Source organism: Epinephelus moara, chromosome 4 (assembly GCF_006386435.1).
Source record: "Epinephelus moara isolate mb chromosome 4, YSFRI_EMoa_1.0, whole genome shotgun sequence".
Taxonomy (NCBI): Eukaryota; Metazoa; Chordata; class Actinopteri; order Perciformes; family Serranidae; genus Epinephelus; species Epinephelus moara.
In genome coordinates this window covers 27,548,029-27,567,302 of record NC_065509.1, presented here as the reverse complement: position 1 = coordinate 27,567,302, position 19,274 = coordinate 27,548,029, and the positions used below count along the sequence as shown (strand labels likewise).

The 19,274-nt window shown below is 42.4% G+C and overlaps 2 protein-coding genes across 6 annotated transcripts in view; one reads left to right on the top strand and one right to left on the bottom strand.

The window, feature by feature from the left end:
- Positions 1–2,271, top strand: part of f9a (coagulation factor IXa) — a 12,268-nt gene extending 9,997 nt beyond the window's left edge. Inside the window, exons 5-8 of the mRNA XM_050043254.1 lie at positions 585–719; positions 810–1,123; positions 1,234–1,357; positions 1,515–2,271. Of these exons, the coding sequence (XP_049899211.1) occupies positions 585–719; positions 810–1,123; positions 1,234–1,357; positions 1,515–2,110 (1,169 nt within the window). The 3' untranslated portion in view covers positions 2,111–2,271. The remainder of the gene's footprint in view (positions 1–584; positions 720–809; positions 1,124–1,233; positions 1,358–1,514) is intronic.
- A 149-nt stretch (positions 2,272–2,420) lies between these two features.
- Positions 2,421–19,274, bottom strand: part of mcf2a (MCF.2 cell line derived transforming sequence a) — a 37,072-nt gene continuing 20,218 nt past the window's right edge. The window contains exons 14-30 of one of the 5 annotated variants that reach the window (XM_050043250.1): positions 18,810–18,886; positions 18,601–18,686; positions 18,375–18,441; positions 18,124–18,239; positions 16,450–16,519; positions 16,243–16,359; positions 15,981–16,073; positions 15,319–15,444; positions 14,983–15,204; positions 12,716–12,808; positions 11,417–11,495; positions 10,730–10,796; positions 9,343–9,443; positions 8,807–8,919; positions 6,136–6,248; positions 5,773–5,876; positions 2,421–5,671 (exon numbers count right to left, since the gene is read on the bottom strand). In XM_050043250.1, coding sequence (XP_049899207.1) covers positions 5,631–5,671; positions 5,773–5,876; positions 6,136–6,248; positions 8,807–8,919; positions 9,343–9,443; positions 10,730–10,796; positions 11,417–11,495; positions 12,716–12,808; positions 14,983–15,204; positions 15,319–15,444; positions 15,981–16,073; positions 16,243–16,359; positions 16,450–16,519; positions 18,124–18,239; positions 18,375–18,441; positions 18,601–18,686; positions 18,810–18,886 — 1,685 coding nt within the window. In that variant the 3' untranslated portion in view covers positions 2,421–5,630. Of the gene's footprint in view, positions 5,672–5,772; positions 5,877–6,135; positions 6,249–8,806; positions 8,920–9,051; positions 9,161–9,342; positions 9,444–10,729; positions 10,797–11,416; positions 11,496–12,715; positions 12,826–14,982; positions 15,205–15,318; positions 15,445–15,980; positions 16,074–16,242; positions 16,360–16,449; positions 16,520–18,123; positions 18,240–18,374; positions 18,442–18,600; positions 18,687–18,809; positions 18,887–19,274 lie in introns of those variants that run through there. The other 4 variants (XM_050043251.1, XM_050043252.1, XM_050043253.1 and 1 more) reach the window with 4 other exon arrangements.

Here is a 19,274-nt window from a genome sequence, read left to right as displayed (position 1 = left end):
TATGTCGCTCACAATCATGAAAAGAAGTCATAGTACAGTATGTCGTCCAAAATCATCACAAAACAGTCATAGTATAGCATGTCGTCCAAATTCATGAAAAAAAGTCATAGTATAGCATGTCTTCCAAAATCATCACAAAAAAGTCATAGTATAGCATGTCGTCCAAATTCATGAAAAAAAGTCATAGTATAGCATGTCTTCCAAAATCATCACAAAAAAGTCATAATGTCCAATGTAAGTCATGAGGGACAAAATCCACAGTCCTCATTCTGTGTAAAAATACAATCAATATTCACACAAAACATGTTTGGCACTCGTAAAACAAAACGTAAGAGAGTTCATACTGTATAGCAATCAATCAATCAATCAATTTTATTTATAAAGCCCAGTATCACAAATCACAGTTTGCCTCAGAGGGCTTTACAGCATACGACATCCCTCTGTTCTTAGGACCCTCGCAGCGGATAAGGAAAAACTTCCCCCCAAAACAACCTTTAACATGGAAATAAAAGCAATGATGTGTTATCGTATAAATGCAATAAGATGATGGGTTTTCATTGATATTGTGTTTCCATTCTCCTCAGTTGTAGCCAGAAGGTGTGATTTGAACAACGGAGACTGTATGCACTTCTGTGAATCAGTGGGAACTTTTGGAGCAAAATGCTCCTGTGCAAGAGGCTACAAGCTGATAGAGGATGGAGTTAACTGTGAAGCACAAGGTATCACTGTCTTTATTGAATTCTCTGTTTAATATCATGATAATGACTCTTAAATTCCACATTGTGACTCCTCTTTTCTCACATCACCAGCTGAATTTCCATGTGGCATAACTGCCCTGACAGAGGTAAGCTTAGGATTAAGAAGGTCTCTGTTCGGCCATGGGAATGCAAGCCAGCAGAACACCACTTCCCTGACCAGCAACACTACTACAACCTCTTCCTCTTCTCCAGCCAGTACCCCCATGCATTTTCCTACCACAAATATCCCCATAGAGTACCACTCCATTAAGAAACTGCCCCTGTGGATGAACCGTGAGGCTGAGGTCCCCACTGACAAGCCACACAAGCCTTTTAAACGCATTGTAGGTGGCGAGGTGGTATTGCCAGGAGAGATCCCATGGCAGGTATTGTATGACAGTACAAGCATTAATGCATGTAAGGCTTTGTTACAGGAAATACATGAGCGAGCAAAAACAGGAGCTGCAGTATGTTCATCTCTTCCTTTTTTATTTAGGTAGCCTTGATAGCACGTCCCAGTGGTCAGTTATTCTGTGGGGGCTCCATTCTCAGCGAACGGTGGGTTATCAGTGCTGCTCATTGCCTGGTGGAAGCACAAGGCTCCTTCTTTGTCAGAGTAGGTAAGGTTCACTGCCACAATGAATGCAATCACTCTTGATGTCATGTAGTTTATCCATGTTTGCCATCTGCTTTGAGAGAAACACTGCATGTGTTATATTGTAGAGTAAATGAGGACACTGAATGAGTGATATCTGTATCTCATATCTCTGCCTGCAGGGGACCATAACATCTACCTCCACGAGGACACTGAGCAGGATTATGAGGTGTTGGAGCAGCACATACACCCACGTTACAACAGCACTGTGAGCTTGTACAACCATGACATCGCCTTGCTGTACTTAAAGAGCGCCATCACTTTCTCTGCAAGAGTCCGACCCATCTGCATCGGGCCCATGGCTTTCACTGAGGCCCTAGTGAAGGACTCCTCCCCAGCCACGGTCAGCGGCTGGGGTCGAACGCGCTTCCTTGGATTCACGGCCGACTCTTTGCAGAAGGTGGAGGTTCCCTTCACAGATCGGACAGAGTGTAAGCGGAGCAGCAGTTCAAGGATCACTCCCTTCATGTTTTGCGCAGGATACTACGACGAGGCCAAAGATGCCTGTCAGGGTGACAGTGGAGGTCCTCACGCAAACAAATTTCATGACACTTGGTTCCTTACGGGCATTGTGAGCTGGGGGGAAGAATGTGCAAAGCAGGGGAAATATGGTGTGTACACACGGCTGTCCCTTTATTACCGCTGGATAAACCATATTATGGGATTAACTAAACACAGGCTGGCACTTGATGTGGAAGAACCTGACCCTGAAACTTAAAGGTTATAGATTTTAAGAATATAAATGGTATACAAATGTTCCTTTTATTGTTTGATACTCTTAACTTCACAGGATATGAGGGGATACTTTCATGATTTGATATGTCCTTTTGTACTGTATTAACCAAATAATAAGAAATAAATCACATCAAATTCACATCACATCAACAGTGTACTGACTGTGAACAGTTACATCAAAACCAGGGTGTCTGCAGGTATCAAGACACTTAAATTTCTTTTTAAGCATTGTGGGTTTAGTTTAAAGGTAAGTAGTATATATTTTTGGCCCATGCTGAGGTAGTTTTAATGTAGGAATATTGTTATTAGAGAGAGTTACGTGAATGTATTTCAGTCAGGAACACTTCAGTAAAAAAAAACTTCGATTTGCAGTATTATATTTGGCGGTATGGCTCTGTTCTTCGGTCTCTCTGCCTTTCCTCAGACCTACACAGTAAGCCTCTTCCACGCACCTAAGTGAAAAGCCTAAGGCGGAGAGAGCACACCTATCTGCTCTTCCACATGCAAACAAGGAAAGCCTAAGGCAGGGGAAGCAAACCTCCCTGCCCTTCCATGCACCTACATGGAAAGTCTAAGGCAAAGAAAGCACACCTCTCTGCCCTTCCACGTGCAAATGAGGAAAGCCTAGGGCAGGGAGAGCAAACCTCCCTGCCCTTCCATGTGCCTAAATGGAAAGCCTAAGGCAAAGAAAGCACACCTCTCTGCTCTTCCACATGCAAACAAGGAAAGCCTAAGGCAGGGGAAGCAAACCTCGTAGGAAAAGAGCAAGCACTCTCAAAATAAATCCCCTCGAAAGGTGCACGGCCAAAAAACAGCAACAAAGGGAAAAATGCCAGCACTCACAAATGGGAGCAAACCTCCCCACCCATCCATGTGCCTAAATGGAAAGCCTACAACAAAGAAGGCACACCTCCCTGCCCTTCCGCGTGCAAACGAGGAAAGCCTAAGGCAGAGAGAGCAAACCTCCCTGCCCTTCCATGAGCCTACATTGAAAGCTGAAGGCAGGGAGAGCACACCTCCCTGCCCTTCCATATGCAAATGGGGAAAGCCTAAGGCAGAGAGAGCAAACCTCCCTGCCCTTCAGAACAGAGCCAACATCAATGACAAACAGAAATGACATTGATAAGTCAGACACAACATGAAAAGGAGATGCTGGGGTGGAGGCGGGTTGCAAAGCGGCTTGCAGAGGAAGCAGCAACAGTAGGCAGGTCAAAGCAGTTTAAATGGATATCTAAAATTAAATTGTTATGGTATTTAAGACCTCACAAATTCAAATTTAAGACAGTTTATTCAGTTTTAAGGTCTAAAGTTTATATATTCAAATTTCAGACATTTGAAGACCTGCAGACACCCTAATCAAAACACATCACTCCCATCTGCTGGTAAATAAATGTTTTACAAGTGGTAATAGTGGTACTCAGTCGTATAAAAAAAGGATCTTTGGAAATCCAGGCTTCAAATGTGACCAAAAACTCACAGAAAAGAGAAAAGTCTGCACAGTTTTATTATTTCAGTTGGCTTCCATTAAAACAAGAATACAGAACCAATAGATTAAATCAGGGTGCATGAAAAAGAGCAGCCTTAGTGTTCAGGTGATCACCGTGTTAAAACAAGAACTGAATTATTTAAATTACCAAAACAATTATTGCAATAAATAGTTTATTTTTTTTGCAGAACTGAAGCTGTACAAAAACAAGACAGTTTAGAACAGTGACTATCGGGCAATACAATCCTGCTCAGTGTTCAGTTGCCATGCATTTTTATCTTAAAGAAACATTCAGCAACAAGCTCAGGCTACTTGGCTCATCAGGATACTTAATATTTCAAGCAGTTTTTTTTTGTTTTCCAACCTGGAAAATCTGTGCAAAATCTGCAGCATTTTGGATTAAAGTGACAAAGGAACCATCTGATTTTTGTCATTTAAGCTAAAAAAGAAATAAAATGGGGGTTTTTAATGTGCACTGTAGCATAGCTCCCATAAATATATGGAGATGTAATTTCATTGGGAGCTGCGCACATACCTCACAATATGAAGGAACAACATGACAGCAAAATAAATAAATTAACAACATAGGAAATGTGTAGTGCGGAGCAGCCCCTGCTGCTTTCGCGACTCATTTCCATATCAAACACAGCGAATCAAAGGCAGCCCTCCGACCGCGGCCTCGATTTGATGTGGTAAATTCATATAAGTCTGCAATCAATATTTAATTAAGCGTTCGACACAGAGGGTGTATTTCATGTTGGCTGTATGATCCCTTTTAATGGGGAGCCCGAGATTAACTGAGCTGTAATGGTGAGGAGGAAACAATCTGCCTCTGTGATGGAGCGGTACACGGAGCATAATCTCCCCCTCTCTATTGCTCTCTGTCTGCCTTTCTTTCACTCTGCCTACCTCTTCCTTCTGTACGCTGCACTCTGAGGCACACACCGAGGAATACACTGCCATCAATCTTCATGTCCGCCAGTGTCTTACATTACCATCACTGACATGTCAACTGCTGCCTGCATGCAGGGGGTATGTCTCCCCTGCCTCCCTAACACATCATACATTCAAGGATAAACAAAGGAAACAACAGCATGAATAAGAGGATTTACACAGTAAGAGAGGTAAAGCGGCAAGGAAAGCACACATTCAGTAGACAATAGGTGGGGGTTTCTTTGTCTCTCCTGTCCATCCACCTTATTAAAGTGCCTGTTGAATATTTGTGAGGTCAGGTTAAAGCAATAACAGAGTATTTGATTTTGCAAACAGTACATACGGGAGACTCTAAAAGAGCAGGGAATAAAAAAGGCATTATGGCATGGCACATTTTGGCATTCTAACTCGTAGACTTTACAGAAGAGTGGTGCCTGGAGGAATGAAATGTAAGAAAAATACAATAAAGTCGTTCAATGGAAAAAACGTCAACTAACAAAGATGAAACATTGACGTACAATAAATGTTAAAAATGATACTGTGTATGTACAAAAGTCTTTGCTTTAAGAAATGTTTCAGGCAAATCCTGGGCCATCCATCCAGCACACACTAGACAAACAGGAACACACATTCGGAGAAACCAGAGTCTTGAATACTAGCTGGAATGAGGGTTGAAAAATGTTTCCACAGATTGTGTAATGATGACCTGCTGCAGCAGCGGCCTCACATCCTGACTTTATGTGTGTTACAGATGGAAGATTCTCCTCACCAATCAAAAAAGAAGAATGCCAATCAGAGTCCTCGCATCGGCTGTTGATTGTCCAAGAGGGCTAAACAGTTCCTGAGCCGTCACTATCAGAAAACACTGTACTAGTAGATCATCAATCATGACCTGGAGGAAAATCAGGTCCCTATATTCCCACTTTTTTCTCTTTTATGATTGATCTGTGCTGGAGAAAAAAAGTCACCGGGGAGGGAGGAATGGGTGGCTGATCAGTCACGAAACAGCTATGGCTCAACCTGTTCCTTCTGTCTGCTCATCATCCACGGGGAAGTATTAGATTCACAGTCTGTGCTTTCTTCTCTACGGGGAGCTGAGCTTCCTGGCCTTCAGGTTTCCTGCGTCTACAAGAAAATATACAGGCTTTTAAAAAGGAAATCAAAGTAAAGAAACACTATGGCTCAACATTCTATTGTCATTTTGGAAGTCTAGGTATTTTCTTTACCCCCTAGCCTGGAGGAGTGTCCTCGACTGCTGTCTCCTAGAATCAGCTGCAGGCTGGCAGCAGCTATGAAGCCCTCCTGTCGCCGACTCAGGTTTTTCACCAGCCTGAAGGATAAAGAGTCAGGAAAGGGTGGAAACAAAAGCGGGGGGAGAAATTGGATAAATAAACTTCTTACCAGGTTTAGCTTTACATTTGCTTTTACATTTTTGGCAGGGTTTCATTTTCTAGCTCAAAAACACACCATAAAGCTACTTGTGTCAAATGTTGTGCCCTGTCACATATAGGATAGTTTGGCTGATCACTAAATCACCCCGACTGACAGGTTCACTTCACATCATGTGTGCTGACAGGCGGAAGACTCACCAGCGGCCCTTGTTGTCTTCACACTGCAGTTGAATCACGTCTCCACATTTGATGGTGATGCTGTCTGGTCCATTTTGAAGACAGTCAGCCAAAGCCCTGTATCTGCCTGGAGACTAACACAAAATGAAAACTGTCAGGAACAAAGTAAGTAAAGATTTATTTATATACTGAAGACTTGATACAGAACTTCTCAAAGCTAAAGTTATGAAGTTCCTCAAAATAAAGGTAATAAAGCACAAAATATCAAAGAGGAATTAGAATAGAATTAAAACAGACAAATAATAGAAAAACATGAGGGGCAAAACATCAGCTCAGAAAAGTGTCAAAATCAAGTATTTAAATTGAATTGGATAGCCTGGTGGTAAGAGATAACGTATTCCAAGGTTTAGACAAATTCATGCTTTCTTCATTTACATTTGATGTCAGGAACATCCTGTAGATGTTAGTTTGCAGACCTGAGAGACTTTGAAGTAGTACATGGACACAACAGCTCAGAAATATACAGTAGATAGACAATGAAGAAAGACCAACACCGAAGGGAAGACATGATTTCAGGCAGGAGTGAAAAAGAACTACAGTAATCTAGGTGTGAAAACACAAAAGTAGGAGTGGGCGATATATCAATTATTGACATTATAAGCACTAATGTGACTTTGAAAATTATCAATACATTAGTCTCTATATACAGACTCTACATTCAGTGAATGTAGAGTCTGTAGGCAAACCCTGGAGATCTTGCCTCCGGAAGAAGAGCGGAAGAGCCCTGGTTTCCGGTTGTAGGCTGTTTGTAGTCCGCGTGATATTGACCAATCACGTTTGAGCTTGCTGCAGTTGTTGCCAGGTTAAACGGTCCATGCAGTGAACTAACGAGGCGGAACATAATTGGCGTCGCTGCAAACTCTGAATCCATCACAATGGTTCAGCATATTTACTTATATATAAACGGAAGTCGGAAACGGAAATTCGCCTCCTCCGCCCAAATCAAACCGGAATGCCAAAAAATCGGGGGTCGGCCCCCAGAGACTGTATCGCCGTCTGCCGGAAGTCAGACGCTGAATACAGCCGATGGGTTCTGAGAATGTTAATACATAATCTGGATAGCTGTTAGTTTGTTTTCTGTTCACAGTGAATAAATCCTTAAGTTTATTTATTCAATGTTTATTTGTATAGGGACAAGTATATAGCATCGCTGTAACGGTTTAACCATCTGATAACTGCTAACATCTAACTGTTGCTCAAACGAAAACACCAGTGGTTCTGCTTTGATTCAATTTATTATAATATTACTTTATCACAGCAGTGCTTTATGTTACATTGCAATAATATATATTGGTCATATCGCCCAGCCCTACACATGAGCATTATCTAATTCTTCAGGACTGTCAAATGAAAGAAGACGTCTGATGTCTTTGCCTGTTTATCACTGACTATTGTCCCTGTAACAAAAAATAAATCCAAAGTTAGGAATATGAAATCGTCGAAGAGAAAGATTGCAAAGAGAAGAAGGATGTCTGATGCCTTCTTATATACTGTCGGGTCAGGCTGCACGTATTCAGGTAGGCACGTCCTGATTGGCTGACTATGTTTATGCATTTGATTAGAGGAGTATTACCCAAAGAGTCCAGTAGAGGGCGGAGCCTGCGTGAGACAGAACTCTGAATAAGTAGCCTGGTTCCAGACCATAGACCCTGCCCACTCAACTGAGTAGGCTTGCATCTCTGGTCTGGCATACTGCAATGAATTTGCATTTTATCTCGTCCAAACGATGGACGGACCAATGAACGCCGGGGGTGGGGGCGGGTCTAGCGAATAGCCAATAAGCGCCACGCTGATGTCAAGCTGTACGCCGGTGGGTAACTGGTGAGGATAGCAACAATGGCGACCGCTACAGATCCTACAGACCACATTAACGATGCTATCGAGGTATTTCGCCACTACTCGCATTAATGGAGGACCAAATTAAGGAAGCTGCTAAACTGGATTTAACGGCGCTGCAGCTGGGTGTGCACGACGACGGAGACATTTTAAACGGGCAATGCTCGCTTGTTTTCGGCACCCCCGAGGCATGGATACTAATGACGTCAGATTCTGGGTGAGTCGTTGATCTCTACTGATTGGTTAGGGAAAAATCAAATTCCCTCCCCCTTGTAAATCGCCTTCAATGGAAGCGATGTCAGACTGAAGGCTCTGGGAGCTTCAGTCTGACACTTAGGCTACTGAATAAGTGTATAGTTAAATATTACAAGTCAGCAGGGACCTCTATTTATCTTTTGTTAGAGAGGCTCTATGCAAAATTCAGAGTGTATTATTTGTCTGGACATGGAGGGGACTGAGCCGTACTCCATAAACAGTGCTAAACAACGACAACAGTGCTGACAGAGCTAACGGTGTTAATCAGGGAGGAACTGGACGGTTGGAGCTACACCTCTGCATTGATGCTATTCCGATGTAAGCGTTAACTGCTGTATGAGCGTAGTGCAAAGCAGCAGCAATGAGCTGCCCAGTGAGATCCACACATGCACTAACACAGTGGTTCCCAACTGGTCCAGCCCCACGGTCCAGATTTCTCCTTAGTCATTAATTCAAGGTCCACACAGTTTAAAATATTCTGTGTCATACTTTTGTTCGTGTTTTATTGCAGTGTATCTTATGTGGCTGCATTTGCTCTCACCAGTTGCACCAAAACCTCCTCCTCCGTGTCAGATGGGTGGAAAGCGTCCCGACCTCCAGACCACTCCTCCAGACCCTCGCAGATGTCTACCGAGTGATGAGCTCCGGGCCAACCTGTGACAATCACACATCACTCAGGCTGTTGCAGGTAACAGTGAATGCATTTATCCAAACGCTACAACTAAAAGGCACCATGTAGATACTTAGTAACTGTATCGACATTATAAAGACCTCTTTGTCACTTACTGGGAAATTAACAAGAACGTAGAATCAAAAGTTAATCTCAGTAGTTGGACCTTTTTCCCCAAAATTCCTCGATGTACCTGGTTCTTCAGGTCAAAGTACACCTGAACTGCTGAGGGGGGGAAAAGTCAAATATCTACATCAGTTAGATATTATGAAGAAAATCAGCAACAGCAGTGCAAAACTGTGCAAAGCAAGAATGATTTGCATCAACTCCCAAAGCATGTTTTGTGATTTAGTTACTAAGTATCTACTTGATTGCGGCATAAATGTGTATAGACAAGATTTACTCACTCCTGCGGTTGTGCTGGTGTTTAGGGGAGTGAGGCTGGGGGTCCGGACTGCTCCTCCCCGACTCAGTGTCCTCTGAGCTCACTGACGCCCTCTGCTGCTTGCTGGGGGGAACAAAACAAAACACCAAATGTCAGTAAATGTTTAACACAGGCAGCAGACACGCTCAGGATAGACGTTATCCACAGTCACGCAATCTCGGGTCTGCTGTCGCTTCCTGAATCCGATCCATATACCTCCAGGAGTATAGCTGACCCCAGATGAGTGTCAAGGAACAACTCTGTCCTGTTGTTTCTCATACAGCCATGACCATTCAGGTGACAGCCACACAGCAGCACACAACACAGATCAGCCATATGCAAGCTTCTCTGTAAGAGTTGGAAGTAGGACTCACAGACCACCAACGCAGTGTTCACACAGGGTGTCAACATAAGGGAAGATCTGGTCTCGGTTTATCAAGATCCAAATTTTGAGATTTGGTCATTCTATGTTTAGATGATGAGGAAGGTTTCTGGATTTCAAATTCTACAGTATTCTGATTAGATCTCAAAAAACGAGCCCCATCTTAAAAACACAGCTGTCATGAGTAAATTAGGAAAATTCATGGAATGAAAACCAAAACTCTTCTTTTTGTTTGCTCTTTTCATTACATGCAAAACAGCTGAGATGCAGAAATGAGAGCAATATTTGTATACAATGTTAGAGATGCCATGGAGAAGCTGCTGAGACACAGGCCTTTCAACACGGCAGGGGAGTGTGAGGGTCAGTTATGAACCAGAATGGAGGTTATAAAAAGGGGAAGCAGGTGACGATCAGTATGCAAACACAGCAGCCCTGGGTTTTTAGTCCCCAAGCCGGGCCAGGTGGATCATGCCAGGCGAGGTGAGCCAGGCTGAGTTTACCACTGAGCGTTAGGGCAGGTCAGTGGCGCTGGGGGCGGTGGCGGGGGCGCGGCCGGGGCCGTTGCCGGGGGCTTCTGGGACGGGGGCTCCGGGAACGCAGGCACAGAAACACGTCAGCCGACAGCGAGACAAAGTCCAGCCCCGGCAGACAGCCCCTGGGTACCCCTCTGGACGGCCGCATGCCCCTGCAGGTGGGGGATGGGAGGAGTGGGGATAGGCAACCAGACAGCAGTGGACAGAGTGGGGCCTGCGCCCGTTCTCACACACCACTAACACACAAAGCTTCAACGTGGGCAACGTGAAATGATATCGACTCATTCACTCAAGCTGTGATCAGATGTGAAAACTCAGCAAATGCAGATAGTAGTGCTGTGGCTGCATGTGTGTGTTTTGCATTTGCCTATGTGTGTTTGTGTGTATGTGCAGCTACGGCCTACAGTCATGCACCTACTGTAACACACTGCTGTAAACAACCAGTAAACACTGACCTCTCAGAGAGTGGAGGTGGAGAAAGCTGCATGTGTCCGACCATTTGGCCATGTTGATATGCTTCATCTGGGAGAAGAGAGAGGAGGTCATGAATTTTGTTTTTATTTTGTACCAACACAGAATATAACATGTTTTTTTGTATTTTTCACTTTCTTTCTTTCCAACACAGAACATTAATTTCAACTTTAGAATTACAACAATATTTAGCAAGTAGAACGAGACGTGCTGTCCCGCCACCAGATGGCGCTATTTTCACCGTCTTTAGAAATTGGAATTACTGCTGAGGCTGTCAGACGATAGACTTTTTTATTATTTTATCCACTTTGCTTTAACCGATCACCACCAAAATTTTATCATCTGTTCCTTGTCCCATTATCCACCTTTCCTGAAAATTTCATCAAAATCGTTCATAACTTATTGAGTTATTTTGCAGACAAACAGACCAACGCCGGCGAAAACATAACCTCCTTGGCGGAGGTAACAAATGTCGCTCCTGGGTCAGTAACCATATTTAGCTCTTTTGGGAACAGTAAAACAGCACAAACCTCCACTTACAAGTTTCAGAGCTTCCAACCACATCTCATGCTCTCTTGGGCCATGTGATGCAGTTTAAAGCTCAAAAGCTAAGAAGTGGAGCCTGCATTTACAGATTATCTGTCCAACATTAACTTGAGATATCCACAGACCTCTGAGCAGCTTCTGCTGGTTGGTCAGGATCCTGCGAAGCTCATTGAGCCAGGCCATCTTCACCTCCACTGTAGGAGCCTGAGAGACAAAAGAAATATTACAACAGACGGTCAGTGGATTACAACAGTTAAACATTTCTTTTGTTTAACCTCTGTTTATAGTTGCACAATTAATCATTCATCTGTAGTTAAAAAAAAAAAAATCAGAATTTCCCAGAGTCCGAAAAACCAACAGCCACAAACCAAAAGATTTTATTGTAAAAGATGACTAAGAAAACAGCTTATTCACAGTTGAGAACCGGAAACCAGTATTAAAGCAATACTTTCTCCCCCAAATGACCATTTGTATATCAATCACTCACCTGTCTTATGTTAAATTTGTGAAGAAAACGTATTTCTTGCATGCCTCAGGTGAACAAACGATCCAAAAATGAAGAAAATTCTTGATAAAACAGAGGAAACGACAGCAAAACTATATGAAAACAGCTGTTTACAATCTCTCACACAATTCTTGCAGTGTAGTCCAAGTCTCATTTATCCAGACTTACGTCAGTTCTTCCCCAACAGACAGCTCTTTCCAACGGGAAACTAAACTAAAAGTGAAACTTATCTATACTCTCTTCAAAGCCAGACTCCATTGACAAAAACAGTAATTTTACCTCACTAAACACAGGAGCTGCTGGTCTACCACTGCCTCGATCAGTTAATCTGTTTGTGTTATTGTGTGACTTTGGTGAATCCAAACTAACCCTTTAAAAACACAGAGGTCACACAGTAACACAAACAAACTACTGATCAAGGCAGCAGTAGACCAGCAGCTCCTGTGTTCAGTGAGGTAAAATTACTGTTTTTGTCAATGGAGTCTGGCAGTAAAGAGGGAGCAATGATTAGTTTCACTTTTAGTTCAGTTTCCCGTCGAAAAGGGCTGTAAGTTTGGAAAATACTGAGTATATATAAGACTTGGAATATTTTGCACAAGTTATGTGAGAGTTTGTTAACAGCTTTGCTAAACGTGGTAATGTATGACTTATATTTATCAAGAATTCTCTCTGATTTTTGATTCTTTGTTGTCCAGATTTTGTTCATGAATTCAACGTAACATGGTGTGATTTACTGACATACAAATGGTTATTTGGGGGATGAATTAGTCTTTTAATTATCAGAATTTATGCCAATTATTTTTTGCTGATTGACTAATAATTGCAGCTGTAGTTGAAAAAGTTTAAAACTACACTTCAAGTAAGAAATTATAGCAACGTACTGTATTTATCCAGCTTTAAACTTTTTCCGACTCCTTACCTGAACCACATACACTTCCTCCCTGCCACTGTACCAGATCTCAAACTTCTTCACATCTCCCTTGACGTTCTCTGTGATCCCCACAGCAGTCATCTGCCAAGAGACATATACTGTTTACACCGACACACACACACACACACACACACACACACACACAGCAGCATCACACATCAGACTTACATCATGTAACACATCTGTCCTGTCAGAACACAAACACTCACACACACCTCCGCTGTGCGACTGCTTCCTCCCAACATCCTCAATAATAAATCAAGAGCAGCAGCAGCAGCTGTTGGTGTGACACCTGCTGCGACACCCTCCGCACATCAACACATACAACAAAAGAAGTCTTACAGGAATACAGCAGGTTCTGTGGCCAGCTGGGCAACTTACATGTGTTAAAAGATAACAACACAGACAGTGACATCAACAAGGTGTCTCCTGCAGATCAGTCACTCCGTTACTTAGTGCTGAGACCTCAGTATGGATCATATCAGGGGTAATGTCAGGAGTAATGAGTGTTTATATGATGACCGTTAACCATTTGTTGTATTAAGTTATTAGTGTTACTGTAACAGTTTTTTTTTGGATGTGTCAAATAGGAAACCACCATCAGCTTTTATCCATAGTATTTTGTTTTAATGCTCAAAAGCACTTTCTTGTGTACTCGTGTGTGTTGTCTACACAATAAGTACCCCAAGTGAGCAGTAAATGGAGTTTTTTTACTCTTAAATCAACATTGTGACAGGTGTAATGTTATATGACAAACATCAAATTCAGAAAAGTGCAATTCAGGACATGATGCCGATGTATTGAGTCCTGTATCGGCAATTCTACAGATCCTTATGAAATTTTAAGAGGCATTAAATTTATTAATCTAAAAATAAGGCTGCAATTGCTAGTAAAATGTCTTAAATCCATTTTTCAGGAGTCTTAAAATTGCTAAGACATGGGAAGAAGGATTTTATAAATTGTTTCATTCTGAGGTTGCAATGTAAATTCTTAAAATAGTTGGTAACATCTACTTTATAAAGATGATTTATCTGCCCCTTGCATTAATCTAACTCAGATTAGGAGAGCAGGAACCAACATCACTCAGATATTTTGTTTTCAGATGGGTGCTCCGAGCAGATGATCCACTGTTTGCTAGCTAGCTGTCTCTGCACCTGGACAACATGGGGGAAGTACTAATTCATGAAAATGCTATTTTAGATTTTGGGGCATGGCTTAAACCAGTACAAGCAAGATGTAAATGTAGTTTGATGAGTAGCAAATAAAGACTGATTTCATTCACAGCAAGAGACTTTTACCCATGAAAGTGGCCTGTCATTAATAATCCTCATGATATTTTTATGAATTGTACCAACCTCCTACATAATATGACAATCTGCATTTAAAATAAAGACTTTGCTTTGCAGCTGCCACAAGGTGTCATTTTCTCACGCTTTAGACACCACAGGTCACTCTGTGTCACTCAGTAAACATCTGTCAAAACACAACACGCAACTGTCAAAATATGTTAGTTATGTATTTTAACCAGTGGTGGAAGAAGCAATTAGATCCTTTACTTAAGTAAAGTAGCAGCACCGCAGTGTAAAAATACTCTGGTACAAGAGAAAGTCATGCATTCAAAATCTTACTGAAGTAGAAGAACATGGATTAGCGTCAAATATACTTAAAGTACCAACAATAAAAGTACTCATTCAGACTTGTATACATTATGTTACTGGATGACGCATTAATGTGTTCATCACTTTAAAGTTGCAGCTGGTAAGGGTGGGGCTAATTGTAATTACTTTATATACTTCTTGCCTTCATTTTTTTCCCCCATTTAAGTATTTTTTTGGGGTGGAGAGTTTTTCCTTAACCGCTGTGAGGGTCCAGAGGGATGTCGTATGCTGTAAAGCCCTCTGAGGCAAATTGTGATTTGTGATATTGGGCTTTATGAATGAAATTAAATTGAACTGAACTTTTGGGTAGCTTAACCTACTGTATTAAATAAGACATTATAATTTAGTATTTTATTTCTACTTTGTATTAATAATCTAAATTTGCAAAGTAACTAAACTGTCAAATACAACAATATTTGCCTCCAGAATGTAATGAGTGTAAGCGTAAAGTAGCATACAATGAAAATATTCAAGTTATTCAAAGAGTACGATACTTGAGTGACTGTACTTGGTTGTTTCACTACTGTTTTTAACCCACTGGCTGATGTTTCAAAACGTATTCCTCTCAGATGCACACAAACAAAGACACACACCAACCTTGAGACAGTGTTTGAAGCTGTATGAGGGGGTCTTGTCACAGCCGTCTCCGTGCTCCTCCCTCCTTTTACAGAAGAGCAGAGCTCTCTCATACAAGAAGAGGTGTCTCTGCATCGGCTTGAAGCGAGCCATCTCCTTCATGCGCGTGGGGCCTTTCTTATGGCTGATCCACACACTGAAAGAACCCTGCATCAACACGCGGCCCAGCTCGCAAATGTCACCCTGCGTAAAATGGGAAGAGGTTTTTATGTGTGTGAGATTTTGTTGTTAATATATTTCCTGCGCAAATCTAAGTTAGAGGACATTAATTTGAGTTCAGGAAATGAGAATGTTCACCTCATATCCTGTGATGGCTATCTGATGCATGGAGTCATTGACTGATTTAAGCAGGTCCAGCATGGCTGTCAGTGCCCCCTGCAGCTCTGACGTCCCCTCACAATCTGTGCTGTATTTCAGCAGCTCCTGAACGCACAAACAGAACAACAGACATGTTTGCAAAGACATGCACACACAAATTAATGTAAAACCACATGTAAATACAGCAGCTGAAACAGCACACTCTAGTGGTAAAGACTTATATTAAATATCAGAGGTTAAAAATCTGAATCAATGGCTTCGGCATCCAATCTAACACATGTAGTGTTTGCAATTTCTGGTTTCCATTGGTAGTCTGAGTAGTATTGAAGAATCATGTCTGAGCAGCAGGTAAACAGTCCATGTGGAGAGGTGGGACACATTGGCCGAGAACAATCTCGAAACCCATCGGCTATCATCTGATCGTATTAACTTAGAATTAGCTATTATAACATTTATCTGCATTCATATGTAGATATCTGTTTATAGAGATAAGCTGAAATGACCGGTCCAGGGGGGAGGAAGTCCTGGCCCTGATATCTGTGTTGCCACACCAGATCTTCAGAGATATCGCCTGTTCCCCACAGAGGTTTATCGTCATCAGACTGATAGCCGATGGGTTCTGAGGCTGCCTTCTTTCTAACCTTAAGCAGCAGCTGGTATTTGGTGAGGCGCTGGACTGGTTTCAACAGGTAGGTCTCCAGGCCCAGTTTGTGCTCCAGCTTTTTTTGACACTCCTTCAAAGGGAAGACAAATACAGGCACATTGACGGGATTGTTTGTCACATCATAGCTTTTTAATTTGAACTGTAAAGCTGAAGTGACATTTGTTCCAACCTAGGGGTTTACACAGTTTAAAACAGTAGAAGTAAATACTGATTGAGGGGGGAATCACTGCAAAACTGACCTGAAAGAAGCCACAGTCTGAGAATTGTCTCCACAGCGCCTCAGAGCGTGGCTTATTCTGACAGTAGCATTCATACATTTGGAAACTTTCTTTCTGGGGGAGACAGGAAACAGAAGCCTGTTAGAAAAATATGGAAACAAATTATATACAAATGATCAATCAAAGATATAAAGAAGCTCCAAAACATGACGACATTTCTCATCTCACCCGCTCCAGGAAACAAGCTCCCACACTTTCAGGAGCCTCCAGGCATCCTTCCAGGTCCTGAAGGAAAACCCTGGATTCCCAGAAAGGTCAAGAATTAGATCTCACTCATCTTAACCCATACACTAACACGCATCAGCCTAATACAATAACTGACTGTTGGGGCCTTGGCCAGTGTCTGCTATATACAGCTGTTCTTTTCCAGTGTTTTGCATGTATGTTAAGTCATTTTTTTGTCGTTTGTAAAGTTAAGCCACACAACGATTCCATGCAATCAATGATAAAGCTGGTTTATGTTTCTTCCCTTTCCCCATTTGGCTCTAAAAATGGACCTCAGCGGAAGGCACACTCTGTAGTTCAGGGTAGCAACTCCACTGTGTACTGTATATTTGGTATGTTAAAGGTGTTCTGTGGAGTTTTCTTACAGACAAATAAAAGTTATGTTGACATTCAGTGTCACTCACCAAAAACGTGTGTAACCTTGAGGTCTAACAAATGTGTTGAGTGCATTTCCTGCCTCGTAAAACGCTTGCAAAGCAGAGTTTTTATGGATGGTTGTTGTTTACAACCACTTTTACTAGCCTGACATCGTCTTTTCCAGGCCTCTACTGGGCACGCTGCATGTCTTAGTGTTTAACCGTCACCTGTAAATCAGTGAAATAGTGTGATAGCATTGGTAGGACTAAGTAGTGAAAAGTGCAGTTCCTCAAAGCTAACACTTCCAAGTAAAAAATCCTAATTTAAAACTCTAAATACTACTAAATCTGTCAGGCTGTACACAGATTGACCAACCAATGGAAGTGGCAGCTGGCAGCTAACGGTGCTAACTCCATAAACAGCGCTAACAACAGCAACAGTGCTTACAGAGCTAATGAAGCTCAGCAAGTTCAATCAGGAAGACTGTCTTTGTGCTATATCCATTCACAATTCTCTCTCTATCCCACTCCCACCACTTCCACCAGTCAGCTGACTATGGGTGTTCCCTCTCCTGGTTAGCCAATCACACTTTGCCATAATCCCCTTCAGCCATTCATGTTGCTGCTGCCAACTTTAAATCTGTTCTCCTCTCTGCTCCTGTCAGCTGTCATTTTAGACTGAATAGTCGCACCCTCCTCCACCCTATTTACCTCCAGTCACCTTATCCAGAACCCAGGACCAGCTCGTCAAACACCCACTCCTCTTCACATCCAGCTCCCTCTTCATCTCCTCTCAACACCACCAGCTTCTAGACTCCATAGTGGAGGATCTCTAATCTACTATGTCTTCACCGCCCTCCTGGAATCGATGACTTTTGACATTTCTCATACTTATGTGCACATGTGAATAAATATTCTCTCAGAAGGAGTCTCTCATGATTTAAATGTTGTTAACCAGAGGAGCAACAGGAGGGTGGGCGCTACGCCTCTCCAATGATGCCTTCAGATCGTTGCGGTGGGACACACTCACAGGGACTCACATGTTCATCCAGCTGGACCATCTACCACATTTACGAACAAAAAAGTTTGGAGTACAACACACAGAGAGGAAGCGTGACTTCGTTCTCTGCTCAGGACATCATTACTCCATTATATTTTTCACACAGCTGCTGCTTTATTAATGTTCTGAATGTCAGAAACTGAACCTTTAACATTCATGCTTAACTTTATATTTCAACTAGGTCTATGTGTGATCACTTACCTGCTATGAAAGTTGTAGATCTCGGGCATGTTTCCAAAGAGGATGTCCCTCTTGCTGCGCAGGATCGGGGGCAGGAGCCCTGACAGAGCTGGATTGTCCATCTCAGCCCTGTAACCCTGCAATGTTGAATCACAGCAACACAATTACGGCAATATATGGTTTGTGGATATGCAAAGTTACCAGGGGTAACTTCACCAACAACAAACATATAGTTTTCTATTTTTGTGTTACATAAAAAAGTGTTTTCTCACCAGCAGCACTGACAGCAGCTCCTCCACATAGATCCTCTCTGTCTCTATGAGTTCCCTCATCACATGACTGTGACGCAAACATGCACACACATGCACATGGAGAAGAAGACATAGAGAGAGCCAGAGGGCATCATTAGCACTGAACAAAGAGAATCACAAAGTAAACAGCATCAAGAGCCATACTGAGGACAGACAGATGGGTGGACAGATGCCTCCTCCTCCTCACCGCTTCAAGAGATCTGGGCTGTCCTCTCCATCCAGGCTGTACAACACGCAGCTCCGGCTCTCCTGGTAGTCGTGGATCACCTCTATCTGAACACAGTTAGACAACACTGACTCCTTCAAGTGGATGTAGAGAAACTGTTATTATACCGAACAAGTTATTAGACCAAACGGAAAGAGGTTGATAAATGAAAGGTTTTTATTTCACCTTACCTTTCTGGGGTTGGGGCTCTTTCGGGATGCTCTCTTCCCAGGCAGAGAGAGGTCAAATGTGAACTTCAGACCATCACCTGTAAGAGCCAGATCATCATTACCTGCAGCAGCTAATCAAAGTGCTAGAGTATAATTCACACAGTATATTTCCATTTGCTCTGATGAAGCATACTGAAGAGAATTAATTAAAGCACCAACAATCAAAAAACATTATCATTTATGACTCTGTGGGATTTGCATGCCCTTTCTATGACCTTCTATTATTCCTCAGTAACTTTAAAGAATCAATCATAATCGACATCTGAGGTAATCAATGCTAAGAGGGCTGATTCCTCTAAAGGTTCAGCCTGGAACCAGCATGTGAAGATCTAAAGCTGCGTTTGGCACGACTCTCAGTGTCTGTTTGATCCTGGCAGCTGAATCCTTACATGGCAGTCCAAGCTCAGCTGACTGTTGTGCCCTTGC